The sequence below is a fragment of the Anolis sagrei genome, chromosome X (genome assembly GCF_037176765.1).
Source record: "Anolis sagrei isolate rAnoSag1 chromosome X, rAnoSag1.mat, whole genome shotgun sequence".
NCBI classification, from domain to species: domain Eukaryota; kingdom Metazoa; phylum Chordata; class Lepidosauria; order Squamata; family Dactyloidae; genus Anolis; species Anolis sagrei.
The window spans coordinates 14,001,832-14,022,374 of NC_090034.1; the positions used below are offsets into that span (position 1 = coordinate 14,001,832).

General features: G+C 43.1%; 1 protein-coding gene across 2 annotated transcripts in view; it reads left to right on the forward strand.

The window, feature by feature from the left end:
* Nucleotides 1–6,182: 6,182 nt before the first annotated feature.
* Nucleotides 6,183–20,543, forward strand: part of LOC132782088 (nuclear distribution protein nudE homolog 1) — a 19,813-nt gene continuing 5,452 nt past the window's right edge. The window contains exons 1-5 of one of the 2 annotated variants that reach the window (XM_067460968.1): nucleotides 6,183–6,329; nucleotides 14,889–15,000; nucleotides 15,286–15,461; nucleotides 18,400–18,548; nucleotides 18,857–18,993. In XM_067460968.1, coding sequence (XP_067317069.1) covers nucleotides 14,919–15,000; nucleotides 15,286–15,461; nucleotides 18,400–18,548; nucleotides 18,857–18,993 — 544 coding nt within the window. In that variant the 5' untranslated portion in view covers nucleotides 6,183–6,329; nucleotides 14,889–14,918. The remainder of the gene's footprint in view (nucleotides 6,330–14,888; nucleotides 15,001–15,285; nucleotides 15,462–18,399; nucleotides 18,549–18,856; nucleotides 18,994–20,543) is intronic. The other variant, XM_067460969.1, reaches the window with a different exon arrangement.

Consider the following 20,543-nt stretch of genomic DNA (forward strand, 5'->3'; position numbering starts at 1 on the left):
AGTGCCCTCTAGTGTGTTGTTTCCCCCTATCAAGGTGATCTCCCTTCGAACTTACTTAACTAACTTACTTAGGTGAAACCCCTTTGTTCCTCTTCGCACATTTCTCCCTTTCACCCTCCATTCGTGCCTCTTCAAATTCTGCAGCACTGCTGGTCACAGCTGACCTCCAGTTAAAGCACTTAAGGGCCACGGCTTCCCAGTTCTCAGTGTCTATACCACAGTTTATAAGGTTGGCTTTACTTACTTACTTAGGCGATCCCTCGTTGTCCAAGTAGGATTGTCTTCCAGGATCAGTGTACTGGCGGTGGGTCCGTAGGTGACTGTGGATCCCTATTCTTGATCTGCATCTTCTCCTGCAGTGAGGGCATTGGTTTCCAGGTGGAAGGCGGTCCCAGTAGGGACCTTCTTCTTGGCACATTTCTCTCTTTCGCCCTCCATTCATGCCTCTTCAAATTCTGCAGCACTGCTGGTCACAGCTGACCTCCAACTGGAGCGCTCAAGGGCCAGGGCTTCCCAGTTCTCAGTGTCTATGCCAGAGTTTTTAAGGTTGGCTTTGAGCCCATCTTTAAATCTCTTTTCCTGTCCACCAATGTTCCATTTTCCATTCTTAAGTTCGGAGTAGAGCAAATGCTTTGGGAGACAGTGGTCAGACATCCGGACACTGTGGCCAGTCCAGCAGACTTGATGGCGGAGGACCATCGCTTCGATGCTGGTGGTCTTTACTTCTTCCAGCACGCTGATGTTTGTCCGCTTGTCTTCCCAAAAGATTTGCAGGATTTTTCAGAGGCAGTGCTGATGGAATCATTCCAGGAGTTGCATGTGACGTCTGTAGACAGTCCACGTCTCACAGGCATATAGCAGGGTTGGGAGGACAATAGCTTCGTAGACAAGCACCTTGGTATCCCTACGGATGTCCCGGTCCTCAAACACTCTCTGCTTCATTCAGAAAAAAGCTGCACTCGCAGAGCTCAGGCGGTGTTGTATTTCAGCATCAATGTTGACTTTGGTGGAGAGGTGGCTGCCAAGGGAGCGGAAATGGTCAACATTTTCTAATGTTACACCATTAAGCTGTATTTCTGGCATTGGAGAGGGATTGGCCAATGACTGCTGGAAGAGCATTTTGGTTTTCTCAATGTTCAATGACATCGAAGACCCAAAGACCTCGAACTAACTATCCATGTATCACCCTTCTAGCTTCCACAGGGAAAATCCTTGCAAGAATCCTTGCAAACTGCCTTCAGCCTCCTCCAGAAGACACCCTCCCAGAATCCCAGAACGGCTTCTGCCCCTCCACAAGAACTCCTCGAACGACTCCCTCAGTGTTGCCTCTGAAAAATCCTGCAAATCTCTTGGGAAGACAGGCAGACAAATGTCACCGTGCTGGAAAAAGCAAAGACCACCAGCATTGAAGCAATGCTCCTCCGCCATCAACTCTGCTGGACTGGCCTCGTTGTCCGAATACCCAATCACTGCAAAGCGGTTGCTCTACTCCAAACTCAAGAACTGAAAATGGAATGTCGGTGGACAGGAAAAGAGATTTAAAGACGGGCTTAAAGCCAACCTTAAAGACTGTGGCATAGACACGGAGAACTGGGAAGCCCTGGTCCTTGAGCGTTCCTAACTGGAGGTCAGCTGTGACCAGCAGTGCTGCGGAATTTAAAGAGGCATGAATGGAGAGTGAAAGGGAGAAATGTGCCAAGAGGAAGGAGGCGCATCAAAACAACCCCGACCGGGACCGCCTTCCACCTGGAAACCGATGCCCTCACTGTGGGAGAACATGCAGATCAAGAACAGGGCTCCACAGTCACCTACGGACCCACCACCAGTACACTGATCTTGGAAGACAATCCTACTCAGACGAGGGATTGCTTAAGTAAGTAAGTAAAGCCAATCTTAAAAACTGTGGTATAGACACTGAGAACTGGGAAGCCCTGGCCCTTGAATGCTTTAACTGGAGGTCAGCTGTGACCAGCAGTGTTGTGGAATTTGAAGAAGCACAAATGGAGGGTGAAAGGGAGAAATGTGCCAAGAGGAAGGAGGCGCATCAAGCCAACCCTGACTGGGACCGCCTTCCACCTGGAAACCAATGCCCTCACTGTGGGAGAACATGCACCTTTGGACCCACGGCCAGTACACTGATCTTGGAAGACAATCCTACTCAGACAACGAGGGATTGCTTAAGTAAATAAGTAAAGCCAACCTTAAAAACTGTGGTATAGACACTGAGAACTGGGAAGCCCTTGCCCTTGAGTGCTTTAACTGGAGGTCAGCTGTGACCAGCAGTGCTGTGGAATTTGAAGAAGCACGAATGGAGGGTGAAAGGGAGAAATGTGCGAAGGGGAAGGAGGTGTGTCAAGCCAACCCTGACTGGGACCACCTTCCACCTGGAAACACTGTCAAGAACAAGGCTCCATTGTCACCTACGTATCCACTGCTAAGACACTACGCTTGCAAGGTCCTCATGCTTGGACAACGAGGGATCACCTAAGTAAGTACGTTGTTTCCCCCATTTATGGCCATCTTATTCTTTGCCTTCCTGATGATGGCCATGGATCAAGATGTGAGGGGAAAATGTCATAGGGAGGAGGGAGCAAGCTTCCTTTCTGCTGCCCTGGAGACTAGGACGTGGAACAACAGCTTCAAACTACAAGAAAGGAGATTCCACCTGAACATTAGGAAGAACTTCCTGACTGTGAGAGCCGTTCAGCAGTGGAACTCTCTGCGCTGGAGTGTAGTGGAGGCTTCTTCTTTGGGGGCTTTTAAGCAGAGGCTGGATGGCCATCTGTTGGGGTTGCTTTAAATATGATTTTCCTGCTTCTTGGCAGAATGGGGTTGGACTGGATGGCCCACAAGGTCTCTTCCAGATCTATGATTCTATTGCAACTCTATTGCCAATGACCAGAGAGTCCTGCTGGAAAGTTTCCTACAGAGGTTTTAAAATAATGCAATAATTTATCATTTGAATGATGAATTGTATTTGCATGAAGCAACCATGATGGCATCCCATAGTTGCTTCTTGCCTTCGAGGTTACACTTAGCAAATAGGTGTCATCGTTTAAATTTAATTGCATACTAAGGAAACAACTTATCTATTATTTTGCTGGGGTCAGATTCTTCACTATGTTGGAACTTGCATTATTATTATTAATATTATTATTATGATTGCAGCCAGGTTTTATCTTGCAATCTGTGATGGTGCAATAATAATAATAATAATAATAATAATAATAATAATAATAATAATAATTGCAGCCAGGCTTTATCTTGCAATCTGTGATGGTGCTATTATATTATTATTATTATTATTATTATTATTATTATTATTATTATTATTGCAGCCAGGGTTTATCTTGCAATCTATGATGGTGCAATAATAATAATAATAATAATAATAATAATAATAATAATAATAATTATCATTATTATTATTGAAGCCAGGCTTTATCTTGCAATCTGTGATGGTAAAATTATTATTATTATTATTATTATTATTGCAGCCAGGCTTTATCTTGCACTCTGTGATGGTACAACTATCATCATCATCATTGCAACCAGGCTTTATCTTGCAATCTGTGATGATACAATTATTGTTGTTGTTGTTGTTGTTGTTGTTGTTGTTGTTATTATTATTATTACAGCCAGGCTTTATCTAGCAATCTGTCATGGTGCAATCATCATCATCATCATCATCATCATCATCATCATCATCACCATCATCATCATCGCAACCAGGCTTTATCTTGCAGTCTGTGATAGTGCAATTATTATTATTATTGGGTTGATGTAGGTTTTTTCGGGCTATATGGCCATGGTCTAGAGGCATTCTCTCCTGATGTTTCGCCTGCATCTATGGCAGAGGTAGAGGCCATGAAAGCCTCCAACAATTATTATTATTATTATTATTATTATTATTATTATTATTATTGCAGCCAGGCTTTATCTTGCAATATGTCACGGTGCAAGTTGCATGTATATTATAAAAATAATAATTATTTTAAGGGCACTGCAGTACAAGGCCCATCATCCAGGCATCTGGAAAAACTGGAAACCAATGGGATGTTTGGGGCAGGAAATGCAAGCCAGGCACACCTAGTCATCAACCTAATTTGTTTGCATGTTCTCCTCGCCTTCAATTATCCCATTTATAGGAGGATGACTCTCAGCAAGAGAATACATGGAATTGATCTTTGCAACGCTTTGTAGCTGGGTCGAGAAAAAAACAACAGCGTGCCATTTGCTCCCAGTTTGCAGCCTCTCAGTTACCAAAATTTAGGGGGTATTTTGGGGTCCCCTATCAGAGTGCCCAACCTGTAATTTGAGACTTTTTATTTGGAGTTGTCATGGCAAACCGGCAATGATGAAGCCATCTCTTTTCTCTTTCAGTGTTTCCTTTTTTTCCTTGGAGGATTTGGGTTTAGGGTTTTGAACTACAACCCCCATAATCCACATAAAGGTTATTCATGCCCAAGAAAAGCCTTCCCACCCAAGGACTGCAAATCCCATAATCTCCAGAAAAGTTAGTCCTTCGAGTTTATGGCTCGAAAATTCTCCACCCAATGATTACAGATCCCATAATCCCCATAAAGGTTAGTACCTGAGGCTTATGGCTCCAAAAATATTTCCCATCCAAGGACTACAGATCTCATAATCCCCAGAAAAGCTAGTCCTTGGGATTTAAGGGTCCCAAAATTATCCACTCAACAACTACAGAGCCCATAATTCCCATAAAGGTTAGTTCCCAAGGTTATGGCTCCCAAAATGTTCCCCATCTAAGGACTGCAGATCCCATAATCCCCAGAACAGCTAGTCCTTGGGGATTACTGCTCCCAAAATTCTCCACCCAATGACTACAGATACCATAACCCCCATAAAGGTTAGTTCCTGGGGCTTATGGCTCCCAAAATGTTCCCCATCCAAGGACTTCAGATCCCACAACCCACAGAAAAGCTAGTCCTTGGGGCTTAAGGCTCCCAAAATTCCCCACACAATTATTACAGAGCCCATAATTCCCATAAAGGTTAGTTCCTGAGGTTTATGGCTCCCAAATGTTCCCCATCCAAGGACTTCAGATCCCATAATCCCTAGAAAAGTTAGTTTTTGGGGCTGATAACACACAAAACATTCCTATCAAGGACTACAGGTCCCATAATCCCCAGAAATGTTAGAGTTTTGGGGGGGGATGTCCTCCTATGGCTTCTGAAACTTTCCAGTTCAGGAACTACAAATCCCATAATTCCCGTTTAAAGGGGGGTTGTGATCATCAAAACCTTCCCATCCAAGGACAACAAATCCCATAATTTAAAGAGAGTTCAGGGACTACAAATTCCATAATTTAAAGAGAGTTCAGGGACTACAAATCCCATAATTCCCATTTAAAGGGGGGGGTTGTAACCATCAAAACCTTCCCATCCAAGGACAACAAATCCCATAATTCCCAGGGGAAAAGTGAAGTTAGTCTTTGAAGTTTATGTCTCCTAAAATGTTCCCTCCAAAGTGGAGGTTGTGACCATCAAAACTTACCCATCCAAGGACAACAAATCCCATAATTTAAAGCGAGTTCAGGGACTACAAATCCCATAATTCCCATTTAAAGGGGGGGGTTGTGACCATCAAAACCTTCACATCCAAGGACAACAAATCCCATAATTTAAAGAGAGTTCAGGGACTACAAATCCCATAATTTAAAGAGAGTTCAGGGACTACAAATCCCATAATTCCCATTTAAAGGGGGGGTTGTGACCATCAAAACCTTCACATCCAAGGACAACAAATCCCATAATCCCCAGGGGAAAAGTTATGTTAGTCTTTGAAGTTTATGGCTACTAAAATGTTCCCTCCAAAGACTACAAATCCCATCATCCTCATAAAAAAGCAAACTTTTCCTGGAGTTTATGACTCCCCCTGCCCTTAAAAAGTTTACAGATCCCAGAATTCCTCAAACTAACTTGGAGAAAAGGCATGAAGCAAGAAAATAAAATGAAAATAGCAATAATCTCCTCCACTTCCGGCCTTCTCTCTCCCCACTTCCGCTTTCCCAGGGGAAACCCAGCCAAGCAGAGAAGAAGAAGCCAAGCAAGGAAGGAGAAAAAAATACAAAAAGTTCCAACGTTCCAAAGTACCTCCGTTTCGCGGGCGCTGATTGGACGAAGGGGGCTGGGCCTCCAGGCCGGCGGCCAATCAGAGCCCGCGCCGTCCCTGGGCTTTTCACCCATTTGGAGTTTTGTAATTGTTTGTCTGCTTTTGGGAGGAAGAAGAAAGAAGAGAAGGAAGAAGACAGAAGAGAGGAAGGAAGAAAGGAAGAAGAGGAGGAGCCCCTCATTGCAGATCAGGTGAACTTTTCCCCTTGCAAAACTTTGCAAAGCCTTCCCCTCATTTGGAAAACTTAAACTAGAATTAATTTAACCTTTCATTTGCATTTTGTTTCCCTAAGTTTGGAGCAAATAGCATGTTTAAATGTCTGGTCGAAAGCTTTCATGGTCTCCTGGGTTGCTGTAAGTTTTCCAGGCTGTATGGTGATGTTCCAGAAGCATTCTCTCCTGACGTTTCGCCTGCATCTATGGCAGGCATGCTCAGAGGTTGTGAGGTCTGTTGGAAGCTAGGAAAATTGGGTTCATGTATCTGTGGAATAATGTCCAGCGTTGGAGAAATAACAAGAAATAACTCTTGTTGCAATTGGCTACCTTGATTAGCATTGAATGGCTTTGCAGTTTCAATGTCTGGCTTCTTACTGCCTGGGGGGGGAAACATTTGTCTGTTTGAGGCAAGTGTGACTGCTGCCATTGGCCAGTTTGAATAGCCTGGCAGCTTCAAAGCCTGGCTGCTTCCTACCTGAGGGGAATCCTTTGTTGGGAGGTGTTAGCTGGCCCTGATTGTTTCCTGTCTAAAATCAGGGCAGTAAATAAAGAGCAACACTTAGAACAGGGGTCCACAAACTTTTTCAACAGAGGGCCAAGTCACAATCCCTTGAACTGTTGGAGGGCCGGATTATAATTTGGAAAAAAAAATATGAATGAATTCTTATGCACACTGCACATATCTTATTTGTAGTGCAAAAAAACACTTAAAAACAATACAATAATTAAAATGAAGAACAATTTTAACAAATATAAACTTATTAGTATTTCAATGGGAAGTCTGGGCCTGCTTTTGGCTGATGAGATTGGATTGTTGTTGCTGCTGCTGCTGCTGTTGTTGTTGTTGTTGTGTGCTTTCAAGTCGCTTCTGACTTAGGTTGACCCTGCACGAGGGCCGTGTAAATGACCTTGGAGGGCTGTATCTGGCCCCCGGGCCTTAGTTTGAGGACCCCTGACTTAGAAAATAGGGGAATTCCAGACAGGAAACAATCAGGGCCAGCTAAAACCTCCCAACAAAGAATTCCCCCAGGCAGGAAGCAGCCAGGCTTTGAAGCTGCAAGGCCATTTGGCAACACCAAAAGCACTCCAAGTGGCCAGATACTGGTCAAAGGACATTTAATCAACTACCAAACTCACAAATTTTGTATTTTGCCCGTTTGTTTGCTTTGTTCTGTTAGAAATGTAATATAATTGACTGGTTGCCCTGACACGACAAATAAATATTCGATTCTAATCAAGGTAGCCAATTGCAATATTCACACTTGCCTCCAACAGACAAGAGTTCTTCCTCCCACCCTGGACATTATTCCGCAGATATATGAACCATATATGCTCAGAAGTTGTGAGTTCTGTCCACCAGCATTAAAAAAAACTCTAAAATCAGGACAGTAAATAAAGAGCAACGCTTAGAAAATGGGAATTCCAGATATGAAACAATCAGGGCCAGCTAAAACCTCCCAACAAAGAATTCCCCCAGGCAGGAAGCAGCCAGGCTTTGAAGCTACAAGGCCATTCGATGCTAATCAAGGTAGCCAATTGCAATATTCACACTTGCCTCCAACAGAAAAGAGTTCTTTCTCCCACCCTGGACATTATTCCGCAGATATATGAACTATATATGCTCAGAAGTTGTGAGTTCTGTCCACCAGCATTTTAAAAACCTCTAAAATCAGGACAGTAAATAAAGAGAAATGCTTAAAAAACTGGAATTCCAGACATGAAACAATCAGGACCAGCTAACACCTCCCAACAAAGAATTCCTCCTGCCAGGAAGCAGCCAGGCTTTGAAGCAGCAAGGCCATTCAATGCTAATCAAGGTAGCCAATTGCAATATTCACACTTGCCTCCAACAGACAAGAGTTCTTTCTCCCACCCTGGACATCATTCCACAGATATATAAACCTCACTTGCTTAGCTTCCAACAAACCTCACAACCTCTGAGGAGGCCTGCCATAGATGTGGGCGAAATGTCAGGAGAGAATGCTTCTGGGACATGGCCATACAGCCCAGAAAACTCACAGCAACCAGCATTTTTAAACTTTTGCATTTTAGTTATCCTGATTTTGGAGCAGAGCAGAAAAAGTCGTGTTTCCTTCCTTGCAATTTGGAGATAAAGCAGGATAACAAGCTAGTCCTTGGGGTTTATGGCTCCCAAAATTCCCCTTTGAATGACTACTGATTTCACAGTCCCCATAAAGGTTAGTTCCTGAGGTTTATTGATCCCAAATGTTCCCCCCCCCCCCCCCGGTAGTAAGAAGCCAGACCTTGAAACTGCAAATCCATTCAGTGCTAATCAAGGTGGCCAATTGCAACATTCACACCTATCTCCAACAGACAAGGGTTCTTTCTCCCACCTTGGACATCAATCCACAGATATATAAACCCAGTTTTCCTAGTTTCCAACCTCACAACCTCTGAGGATGCCTGCCATAGATGTGGGTGAAAAGTCAGGAGAGAATGCTTCTGGAACATTTATTTATTTATTATATTTTTATATTGCCCTTCTCAGCCTGCAGGCGACTCAAGGTGGTTTACAGAGGCAACAATTCAATGCACAACAACACCACAAAAACATTTAAAAACATTAACATATCAATAAGAAGATCAATAAGACATAAATCATTTGCATCTCCTATGTTAAAATGTTGTCCAACATGGTCATTTAGGCCGGAAAACTCACAGCAACCCAGTGATTCTGACCATGAAAGCTTTCGACAACACAATAATAACACAATTGCAGCACTCACACCTACTTCAAACAGACAAGAGTTCTTTCTCCCACTCTGAACATCATTCCACAGATACCTAAACCTCACTTGCCTAGTTTCCAACATATTTCACAACCTCTGAGGATGTCTGCCATAGATGTGAGCGAAACAGCAGGAGAGAATGCTTCTGGAACATGGCTAGACAGCTTGGAAAATTCACAACATTGCTTTCAATTGCCTAAGTTGAATGCAGAGCAGAATCAAATTTTGTTTTGTTTCCTTTTTATTTTATTTATTGCCTTTTATTTACGTTTTCTAATTGCCAATATCCGCTGGATAATGGAGAAAGGCAGGGAGTTTCAGAAAAACATCTACTTCTGCTTCATTGACTACTCTAAAGCCTTTGACTGTGTGGATCATAATAAATTGTGGCAAGTTCTTGGTGGGATGGGCATCCCAAGCCACCTTGTCTCTCTCCTGAGGAATCTGTACAAGGACCAAGTAGCAACAGTCAGGACTGACCACGGAACAACAGACTGGTTCCAGATTGGGAAAGGCGTACGGCAAGGCTGCATCCTCTCACCCAACCTTTTTAACTTGTATGCAGAACACATCATGCGAGGATGTGCGGGGCTGGATGAATGCAAAGCTGGGGTGAAAATTGCTGGAAGAAACATTAACAACCTCAGATATGCAGATGACACCACTCTGATGGCCGAAAGCGAGGAGGAGCTGAGGAGCCTTCTAATCAAGGTGAAAGAAGAAAGCGCAAAAGCCGGGTTGCAGCTAAACGTCAAAAAAACCAAGATTATGGCAACAAGAATGATTGACAACTGGAAAATAGAGGGAGAAACCATGGAGGCCGTGACAGACTTTGTATTTCTAGGTGCAAAGATTACGGCAGATGCAGACTGTGGCCAGGAAATCAGAAGACGCTTACTTCTTGGGAGGAGAGCAATGTCCAGTCTCGATAAAATAGTAAAGAGTAGAGACATCAGACTGGCAACAAAGATCCGCCTAGTCAAAGCCATGGTATTCCCTGTAGTAACCTACGGATGTGAGAGCTGGACCTTAGGGAAGGCTGAGCGAAGGAAGATCGATGCTTTTGAGCTGTGGTGTTGGAGGAAAGTTCTGAGAGTGCTTTGGACTGCGAGAAGATCCAACCAGTCCATCCTCCAGGAAATAAAGCCTGACTGCTCACTGGAGGGAAAGATACTAGAGACAAAGTTGAAGTACTTTGGTCACATCATGAGGAGACAGCAAAGCCTAGAGAAGACAATTATGCTGGGGAAAGTGGAAGGCAAAAGGAAGAGGGGCCGACCAAGGGCAAGATGGATGGATGGCATCCTTGAAGTGACTGGACTGACCTTGAGGGAGCTGGGGGTGGTAACGGCTGACAGGGAGCTCTGGCGTGGGCTGGTCCATGAGGTCATGAAGAGTCGGAGACGACTGAACGAATGAACAACAACAACAAATTTACGTTTTCTTCCCAAAGTTTGGAGGAATCCTGCCATTTCTCGCTCAGGTTCAGAGGATAACAGGAGACCATGGCCTTTCATTCCTGAACTTTGGATTAGAGCAGAATAAAGTATTTAATATTTATAGTCATTTTTATTTATCGTGTCAGGGGCAGACCAGACAGTTGCATTGCATTTTTTAACAAACAAACAGACAGACAGACAGACAAACAAAACACAGAGTTTGCAAGCTTGGTAGCTGATTAAATGTCCTTTGACCACTATCTGGCCACTTGGAGTGCCTCTGGTGTTGCCACAAGGAGGTCCTCCATTGTGCATGTCGCAGGGCTCAGGTTGCATTGCAGCAGGTGGTCAGTGGTTTGCTCCTCTCCACACTTGCATGTCATGGATTCCACTTTGTGACCCCATTTCTTAAGGTTGGCTCTGCATCTCATGGTGTCAGAGCGCAGTCTGTTCAGCGCCTTCCAAGTCGCCCAGTCTTCTGTGTGCCCAGGGGGGAGTCTCATTTGGGATCATCCATTGGTTGAGGTTCTGGGTTTGAGCCTGCCACTTTTGGACTCTCGCTTGCTGAGGTGTTCCAGCGAGTGTCTCTGTAGATCTTAGAAAACTATTTCTTGATTTAAGTCGTTGACATGCTGGCTGATATCCAAACAGGGGATGAGCTGGAGATGTCTCTGCCTTATTTATAGTAATTGTGTTTACATCAATTACGCATTTAATTTCTATGCTGCCTTTCTCCCAATAGAGCAGGCATGGCCAAACTTGGGTCCTCCAGGTGTTTTGGACTTCAACTCCCACCATTCCTAACAGCCTCAGGCCCCTTTCTTTGCTCCCTCAGCCACTTAAGCGGCTGAGGGGGGAAAGAAAGGGGCCTGAGGCTGTTAGGAATGGTGGGAGTTGGAGTCCAAAACACCTGGAGGACCCAAGTTGGCCCATGCCTGCAATAGAGTGACTCATTATTCCAATTGTTACTGAAGATTCACTGTTTATATTATATGCCGCCTTTCTCCCCAACAGAAAGACTAATTAGAATCATAGAATCATAGAGTTGGAAGAGACCTCATGGGCCATCCACTCCAACCCCATTCTGCCAAGAAGCAGGAATATTGCATTCAAATCACCCCTGACAGATGGCCATCCAGTCCCTGTTTAAAAGCTTCCAAAGAAGGAGCCTCCACCACACTCCGGGGCAGAGAGTTCCACTGCTGAACGGCTCTCACAGTCAGGAAGTTCTTCCTAATGTTCAGATGGCATCTCCTCTCTTGTAGTTTGAAGCCATTGTTCCGCGTCCTAATCTCCAAGGAAGCAGAAAACAAGCTTGCTCCCTCCTCCCTGTGGCTTCCTCTCACATATTTATACATGGCTATCATATCCCCTCTCAGCCTTCTCTTCTTCAGGCTAAACAGGCCCAGCTCCTTAAGCCGCTCCTCATAGGGCTTGTTCTCCAGACCCTTAATTTGATTATATTAGTGAAGTCTCAGTGTTTTTAATTTATCTTTACCTTTATTATGTATTTAATTTATATGCCACTTTTCCCTCAACATAGGGACTCATTATACTTACTATTAGCAAAGTCTCGGTGTTTTTATTTGTATTTATTATGTATTTAATTTCCCCGTCACCTTTCTCCCATCGTAAGGACTCGTTAGTGTGAACATTAGCAAAGTCTTGGTGTTTATATTTATGTTTAATTTCTATGCCACTTTTCTCCAGACTCATTAGTTTGAAATCACAGTGTTTATATTGGTATTTATTATGTATTTATTTTCTGTACCACTTTTCTCCAGACATAGGGACTCATTAGTTTGATTATTAATGAAATCTCAGTCTTTTTATTTATATTTGTTTAATATCATATTTATTTATATTTATCATGTATTTAATTTGTATGCCATTTTCCTCCCAACATAGGGAATCATTAGGCAAAGCCTGTCTTTTTATTTATACAAGTCTGGGTACCCGGTGTTGCCTAGGTTATTTGAAAAAGTCCATTTCTTTAATTGTACAAAATGCATAAGGTTGTAGGTGAACTACAACTCACATCATGTCAGGTTAACCTCGAGAAACTCCATCAGTACTTAAAGTTTGTTATGTTGGGCAAGTTTGCTCTAGATGCATTATTAGTGGGGTTCAGTGTGCTCTTTGGCTGTAGAGTAAACTACAACTTCCACTATGGTGAGTCAGTGTCCTCAAACCCCTCCAGTAGGTTGAGTTAGTCATGGGGGTTCTGTGTGCCAAGTTTGGTCCAGGTCCATCATTGTGGAGGTCACAGTTTCTTTGGTTGTGGGTGAACTACAACTCCCAGAAAGGAAGGTCTGTTCCCCCCAAACCTCTCCAGTAATCAAATTTCGGTATATCAGGTATGTGTGCCAAGTTTGGTCCAGGTCCATTGGTGTTTGAGTTCACAGTGCTGTCTGTATGTAGGTGAACTACAACTCCCCAAATCAATTTTCCCCAAAGACCACCAGTATTTTTTGCTGGTCATGGGGGCTCTATCTGCCAAGTTTGATCGAATTCCATTTTTGATGGACTTCAGAGTACTCATTGATTGCAGGTGAACTATTAATCCCAGTACCTATAATCCCAAAATGTCCAGGCCAATTCCCCTCAAAACCCACCAGTATTCAAATTAGGGCATATCGGGTATGCATGCCAAGTTTGGTCCAGATCCATCATTGTTTGGGTTCACAGTGCTCTCTGGATATAGGTGAACTATAACTCCCCCAAATCAAGGTGAATTTTCTCCCAAAGACCTTCAGTATTTTTTGCTGGTCATGGGGCCGCTGTGTGCCAAGTCTGGTCCAATTCCTTCTTTGGAGGAGTTCAGACGATTCATTGATTGCAGGCGAACTATAAATCCCAGTTCCTACAACCCCAAAATGTCCAGACCAATTCCCCTCAAAACTTACCAGTATTCAAATTTGGGCATATCAAGTATGCATGCCAAGTTTGGTCCCGATCCATCATTGTTTGGGTTCACAGTGCTCTCTGGATGTAGGTGAACTATAACTCCCCCAAATCAAGGTGAATTTTCCGCAAGGACCTCCAGTATTTTTTTCTGGTCATGGGGTTTCTGTGTGTCAAGTTAGTTCCAGGTCCATCATTGGTGGAGTTCAGAGTGCTCTTAGATTGCAGGTGAACTATAAATCCCAGTACCTATAACCCCAAAATGTCCAGGCCAATATCCCTCAAAACCTACCAGTATTCAAATTTGGACGTATCGGGTATGTATAATAATAATAATAATAATTATTATTATTATTATTATTATTATTTATTTATTTATACCCCACCACTATCTCCCCAAGTTTGGTCCAGCTCCATCATTGCTTGGGTTCACAGTGTTCTCTGGATGTAGGTGAACTACAACTCCCCAAATCAAGGTGAATTTTCCGCAAAGACCTCCAGTATTTTTTGCTGGTCATGGGGGCGCTGTGTGCCAAGTCTGGTCCAATTTCTTCTTTGGAGGAGCTCAGACTACTAATTGATTGCAGGCGAACTATAAATCCCAGTACCTACAACCCCAAAATGTCAAGACCAATTCCCCTCAAAACCTACCAGTATTCAAATTTGGGTGTATCGGGTATGCATAATAATAATAATAATAATAATAATAATAATAATAATAATAATATGTTTATACCCCTCCACCATCTCCCCAAGTTTGGTCCAGATCCATCATTGTTTGGGTTCACAGTGCTCTCTGGATGTAGGTGAACTATAACTCCCCCAAATTAAGGTGAATTTTCCGCAAAGCCCTCCAGTATTTTTTGCTAGTCATGCGGGCTCTATGTGCCAAGTTTGATCAAATTCCATCTTTGATGGAGTTCGGAGTACTCATTGATTGCAGGTGAACTATAAATTCCAGTACTTACAACCCCAAAATGTCCAGACCAATTCCCCTCAAAACCTACCAGTATTCAAATTTGGGCATATCGGGTATGCATGCCAAGTTTGGTCCAGATCCATCATTGTTTGGGTTCACAGTGCTCTCTGGATGTAGGTGAACTACAACTCCCAAGCTCAAGGTCAGTGCTCACCAAACCCTTTCAATATTTTCCGTTCGTGGTGGGACTTCTGTGTGCCAAGTTTGGTTCAATTCCATCATTGGTGGAGTTCAGAATGCTCTCTGATGGTAGGTTAACTATAAATCCCAGCAACTACAACTCCCAAATGACAAAATTATATTTTGTGTGATGGTCACTCCTTGTGTTGTGAGACTATTTGTGTCTTTAGTTCTATGCACAACAACAATAATAATAATGATAATAGATCTTGGTGTCTTTGTCTCAAACAGCGCTTTGCAAGAATTTTTCTCATTCTTATTTTGCCTTTCTTTCGTTCTAAAGGAAACGATGCACGAAGGAGCCTCGAAATGAATGACGCAGAAAGGAAGCCATTCGGATCAATGGAAGAGGAGCGCAGTTACTGGAAAGAGTTGGCCGCCAAATATAAAGAATGGTAATACCAAATTTTTCTCTTTCTCTGTGGTTTTATGATCTATAGTGCAATACGTAGCGTTGGGGATGCTGGGATATGTAGTCCCCCATTGGGCAATTATCCCTAGTGTGCATTAGACCAGGCATGGGCAAACTTGGGCCCTCCAGGTGTTTTGGACTCCAACTCCCACCATTCCTAACAGCCTCAGGAAGGGGCCTGAGGCTGTTAGGAATGGTGGGAGTTGGAGTCCAAAACACCTGGAGGGCCCAAGTTTGACTATACCTGATTTAGACGATTCCCTCATAGTTGTGTTGTTTCCCTCCTCCAGTGCGGACAACGCGCAGGAAGAGCTTCGGGAGTTTCAGGAAGGCAGCCGGGAGTATGAAGCGGAGCTGGAGATGCAGTTGCAGCAAATGGAGACCCGGAACCGGGACCTGCTTTCGGAGAACCACCGGCTCCGGGGGGAGATCGAGGCCGTGAAGGTGAGCGAGGAGCAGCCTCCAAGGGCCTCCGGTCCCAGTTTGGCCCTATAAGCAGATAGACACATGTTTGGATGCTGAATGTCAGCCCAGAGGGTAATGCTGCAGCAGGAAAGACCAATGCAATTCCAGGTGGCATCCATAGGAGTCAACGAAAGTCATCGTCCCACTCTCTTCTGCAATGGCAGAATTATTATTGTTATTATTTGGTCACCTAGAACAACCCTGCGTCCATCTATCGGGAGGGCTTTGTTGATACATGAAGGGAGAAAGGGGATGGATTGGATGGCCTTTGGGGTCTCCTCCAACTCTAGGGATTTATGGTTCCTCCAACATCATCATTACAGCTATAATATTTTTTTATTAAGCAGAAACTGCATGGCCCTCTGTCAGAAGGGCTTTGATTGTGCATTCGATGCATTGGTAGAATGGGCTTCTGTTGTTGTTGTTATTGGCTTCTGTTGTTGTTGTTGTTGTTGTTGTTGTTGTTATTATTATTATTATTCTGTAGAGCCTGCATGGCCATTTCTCAGGAGGGCATTGATTATGTGTTCTATGTATTGGCAGAATGGGCTTCTATTATTATTATTATTATTATTATTATTATTAATAATAATAATAATAATAATAATAATAATAATATTAAGCAGAGGTTCAGAAGAGCTTTCTACCACTGGCAGAATCGACTTCTATTATTATTATTATTATTATTATTATTACTACTACTATTATTATGCTGAGCCTGCATGGCCATCTGTTGGGAGGGCTTTGATGTTTGTTCTGTGTATTGGCAAAACGGGCTTCTATTATTATTATTATTATTATTATTAATAATAATAATAATAATATTATTAAGCAGAGGTTGGATGGCCATTTTTCAGAACAGCTTTCTACCACTGGCAGAATCGACTTCTATTGTTGTTGTTGTTGTTGATGATGATATTATTATTATTATTATTATTATTATTATTATTATTATTAAGCAGAGCCTGCATGACCATCTGTTGGGAGGGCTTTGATTGTGTTTCATGCATTGGCAGAATAGGATATTCTTCTTCTTCTTCTTCTTCTTATTATTATTATTTAAAGCCTGCATGGCCATTTCTCAGGAGGGCATTGATTATGTGTTCTATGTATTGGCAGAATGGGCTTTTATTATTATTAATAATAATAATAATAATAATAATAATAAGCAGAGGTTGGATGGCCATTTTTCAGAAGAGCTTTCTACCACTGGCAGAATGGACTTCTATTATTGTTATTGTTGTTGTTGTTGTTGTTACTACTATTATGCTGAGCCTGCATGGCCATCTGTCGGGAGGGCTTTGGTTGTGCGTTCAATGCATTGGCAGAATAGACTTCTATTATTATTATTATTATTATTGTTATTATTATTATTATTAAGCAGAGCCTGCATGACCATCTGTTGGGAGGGCTTTGATTGTGTTCCATGCATTGGCAAAATAGGATATATTATTATTATTACTATTATTATTATTATTATTAAGTAGAGCTTTCATGACCAGTGGGTTGTTGCAGGTTTTTTGGGCTGTATGGCCATGTTCTAGAAGCATTCTCTCCTGATGTTTCACCTGCATCTATGGCAGGCATCCTCAGAGGTTGTGAAGATGCCTACCATAGATGCAGGTGAAATGTCAGGAGAGAATGCTTCTAGAACATGGCCATACAGCCTGAAAAACCTGCAACAACCCACTGGTCATGAAAGCTCTACTTAATAATAATAATAATAATAATAATAATAATAATAATAATAATAATAATATCCTATTCTGCCAATGCATGGAACACAATCAAAGTCCTCCCAACAGATGGACATGCAGGCTCTGCTTAATAATAATAATCATAATCATAATAGAAGACTATTCTGTGAATGCATCGAATGCACAACTAAAGCCCTCCTGACAGATGGCCATGCAGGCTTCAGCTTAATAGCAACAACAACAACAGGATGCATGGAACACACAATCAATGCCCTCTGCAGGCTCTGCTGCTAACAACAACAACAGAAGTCTATTCTGCCATGATTCAAGCCATGAAAGCCTTCGCCAATACCTTCATGGCCATTTTCCAGAAGGGGTTGGATTGTGTATTATTCCATCACTGGCAGAATGGGCTTCTATTGTTGTTGTTGTTGTTGTTCAAAGCCTGCATGGCCATCTGTTGGGAGGGTTTTGATTGTGCGTTCCAGCAATGGCTGAATGGGGTTGGATTGGATGGCCCTTGGGGTCTCTTCCAACTCTAGGATGCATTCTGTTCCATTTTGGGAATAATTTTCAGCCTGCCATAACATATCCTCAAAATTGCATGATTTGGTGTCAGAAAGAAGAGAGCCTTGGAGGCTCATTTCGAAAATGCAGGCAGTCATGGTAAAGCATCATTTTGACAGGCGGCAGAGCAACAATCGGCCCATTCATGTCTCTAAAGAGAATGGCAGCAACAGACACAGAGGCCATTGATGCGGCTGCAGCACGGCCCCGGGTTCTAGATCATGGCGCGGGTTCCCTTTGGAAGTCCGTCCTATGGCTGAGACCCAAGCCTGAATCGAATCCAAAAGAGAGTACAGCTACAGTTCCTGCCATTGCAAAAACTAATGTTTAGTTTGAATGTAGCCCACAGTTCAGACTAAAACCCAGAGCGGATCCATTGCCACAATCCAGCATTACCTGCCTGGAAACCAGTTCCTTTGAGTGTTGGGCAGCCTTAGCCAAATGCAAAGGTTTTCCTGTTTGATTTTCTATTTGGATGTAATTTGAAGTTTGGACTAAAACCCCAAGCGGATTCATTACCATGATCCACCACTATCTGTCCAGAAACTGATTGTTTGGGGTTGGAACTAGACATTGCACCTTTTTCAGTACGTTTTCTGGTGCCCAGCAAAGAGATAGATGGACATATTTACAATAATCATCATTATTATCAGGAGAAGATCACATCCCAACACTCGGAAGGCTACCATCAGATCTCGGTGCTGGAGGAGGAGCTGGCCCAGACAAAAGCCATCAAGGACCAGCTGCAGAAATACATCCGCGAATTGGAGCAATCCAATGATGACCTGGAGCGGGCCAAGAGGTAGGCCCACTCCTTTGCCCCTTGCAAAACTACAACTCCCAACTCGTAGCATTGAGCCAAAAGGCACAAAACTGCATTCCTCCTTGATGCAGCCTTGGACAACTTTAGTTCAGAACCCTAGGATGTCCTTGGCACTGAAACTACTACAACTCCCAAAATCCCGGTAGCATTGAAACTACAAGTCCCAGTTTCCCCATAGCATTGTGGATGAGGAAGGGTCCTGCATCCGTGGGGTGTTGCTGTGAATCTCACCCAGGATGATGGGCGTTGTAGTCAGGCATGCCTTTTATTCTCTTCTTCTCGTCAAGGGCCACCATCATGTCCTTGGAGGACTTTGAGCAGCGGCTGAACCAGGCCATTGAGCGCAACGCCTTCCTGGAGAGCGAACTGGACGAGAAGGAGACCCTCCTGGAGTCTGTCCAGCGGCTCAAGGACGAGGCCAGAGGTCAGTCAGGAGGGCCACCTTTTGGGGGACAATGGGATGTGGCGAAGACCAATGGTGCCACGTGGTGAGGAGGTCCGAGGCTCACGTTTGATGGTCACCAAACCCTAGAATGGGGACTTGGGAAGACACAGCACCAAGGAAACATATTTACTATATTATAAATACCTCCAAAATGTCTTTAAAGCAGAGCCTCCAGTTTGCATCACAACTGGCATTAATTTAATTTTTTTTTGTCATTATCAGGAGCGACTTGAGATACTGCAAGTCACTTCTAGTGTGAGAGAATTGGCCGTCTGCAAGGACGTTGCCCAGGGGACGCCCGGGTGATTTGATATTTTTATCATCCTTGTGGGAGGCTTCTCTCATGTCCCCGCATGAGGAGCTGGAGCTGATAGAGGGAGCTCATCCGCCTCTCCCCGGATTCGAACCTGTGACCTGTAGGTCTTCAGTCCTGCCAGCACAGGGGTTTAACCCACTGCGCCACCGGGGGCATTAATAATAATATACTTTACTAGCTGTCCCCTGCCACGCATTGCTGTGGCTCAGTCTGTGTATATGTTTTGTGTGTGTGCATATGTGTTATTTGTGTGTATATATATGTATATATATATGTGTGTGTGTGTGTGTGTATATATATATATGTATATTTGTATATTTGTGTGTATATATGTGTGTGTGTGTATACGTGTATATGTATGTGTGTATATATGTGTGTATTTCTGTGTTTATGTGTGTATATGTATATTGTGTATATGTGTGTGCTTGTGTATATGCATATGTGTGTATGAGTGTATGTATGGTGTGTATGTATGTGTATATGTATGTGTGTGTAGGTGTATATGTATGTGTGTGTATATGTGTATATTTGTGCTTGCGTATATCTGTATATGTGTATGTATATGTGTATGTGTATATATATATATATATATATACACACACACACACACACACACACACACACAAATATTTATATGCATATGTGTGTGTGTCTGTATGTGTGCATGTGTATATGTATATGAATGGATGTGTATATATATGTATATATGGTTCATTTTGGGGGGGTTTAAAGTCTGTTTTGCTGGGTTTTGTGTGTGTTTTTAGGGGTGGTGGACACTCGTTGGCCTGATAGGTGTATTGTGTCCAAATTTGGTGTCTAGTCATCCAGTGGTTTTTGAGTTATGTTAATCCCACAAACGAACATTACATTTTTATTCATATAGATTTATATTCCGCCCTATCTCCCAAAAGAGACTCAGGGCAGATCACAGAACACAAACATTCAATGCTGTTGAGACAGACAGGGCAAACAGAGATATGTTGTGTTGGAATCCAACTTAGGTGCCCTGGGGGTTGTGCTCAATTCCGGCCACAGGGGGGTGCTGTTGCTCCATCCTCTATGACGAAGAGACTTCCTCCTTCTTTGTGGTCATTGGCATTTCTGATATTTCCTTTCATGGTGCCGTAAAATACCTCCTCCACTTTAAGCTGTACCTAATTTTTCTACTCTCAAGCTATTTTCGAACTGCTTAGGTCAGTTTTTCTCAACCTTC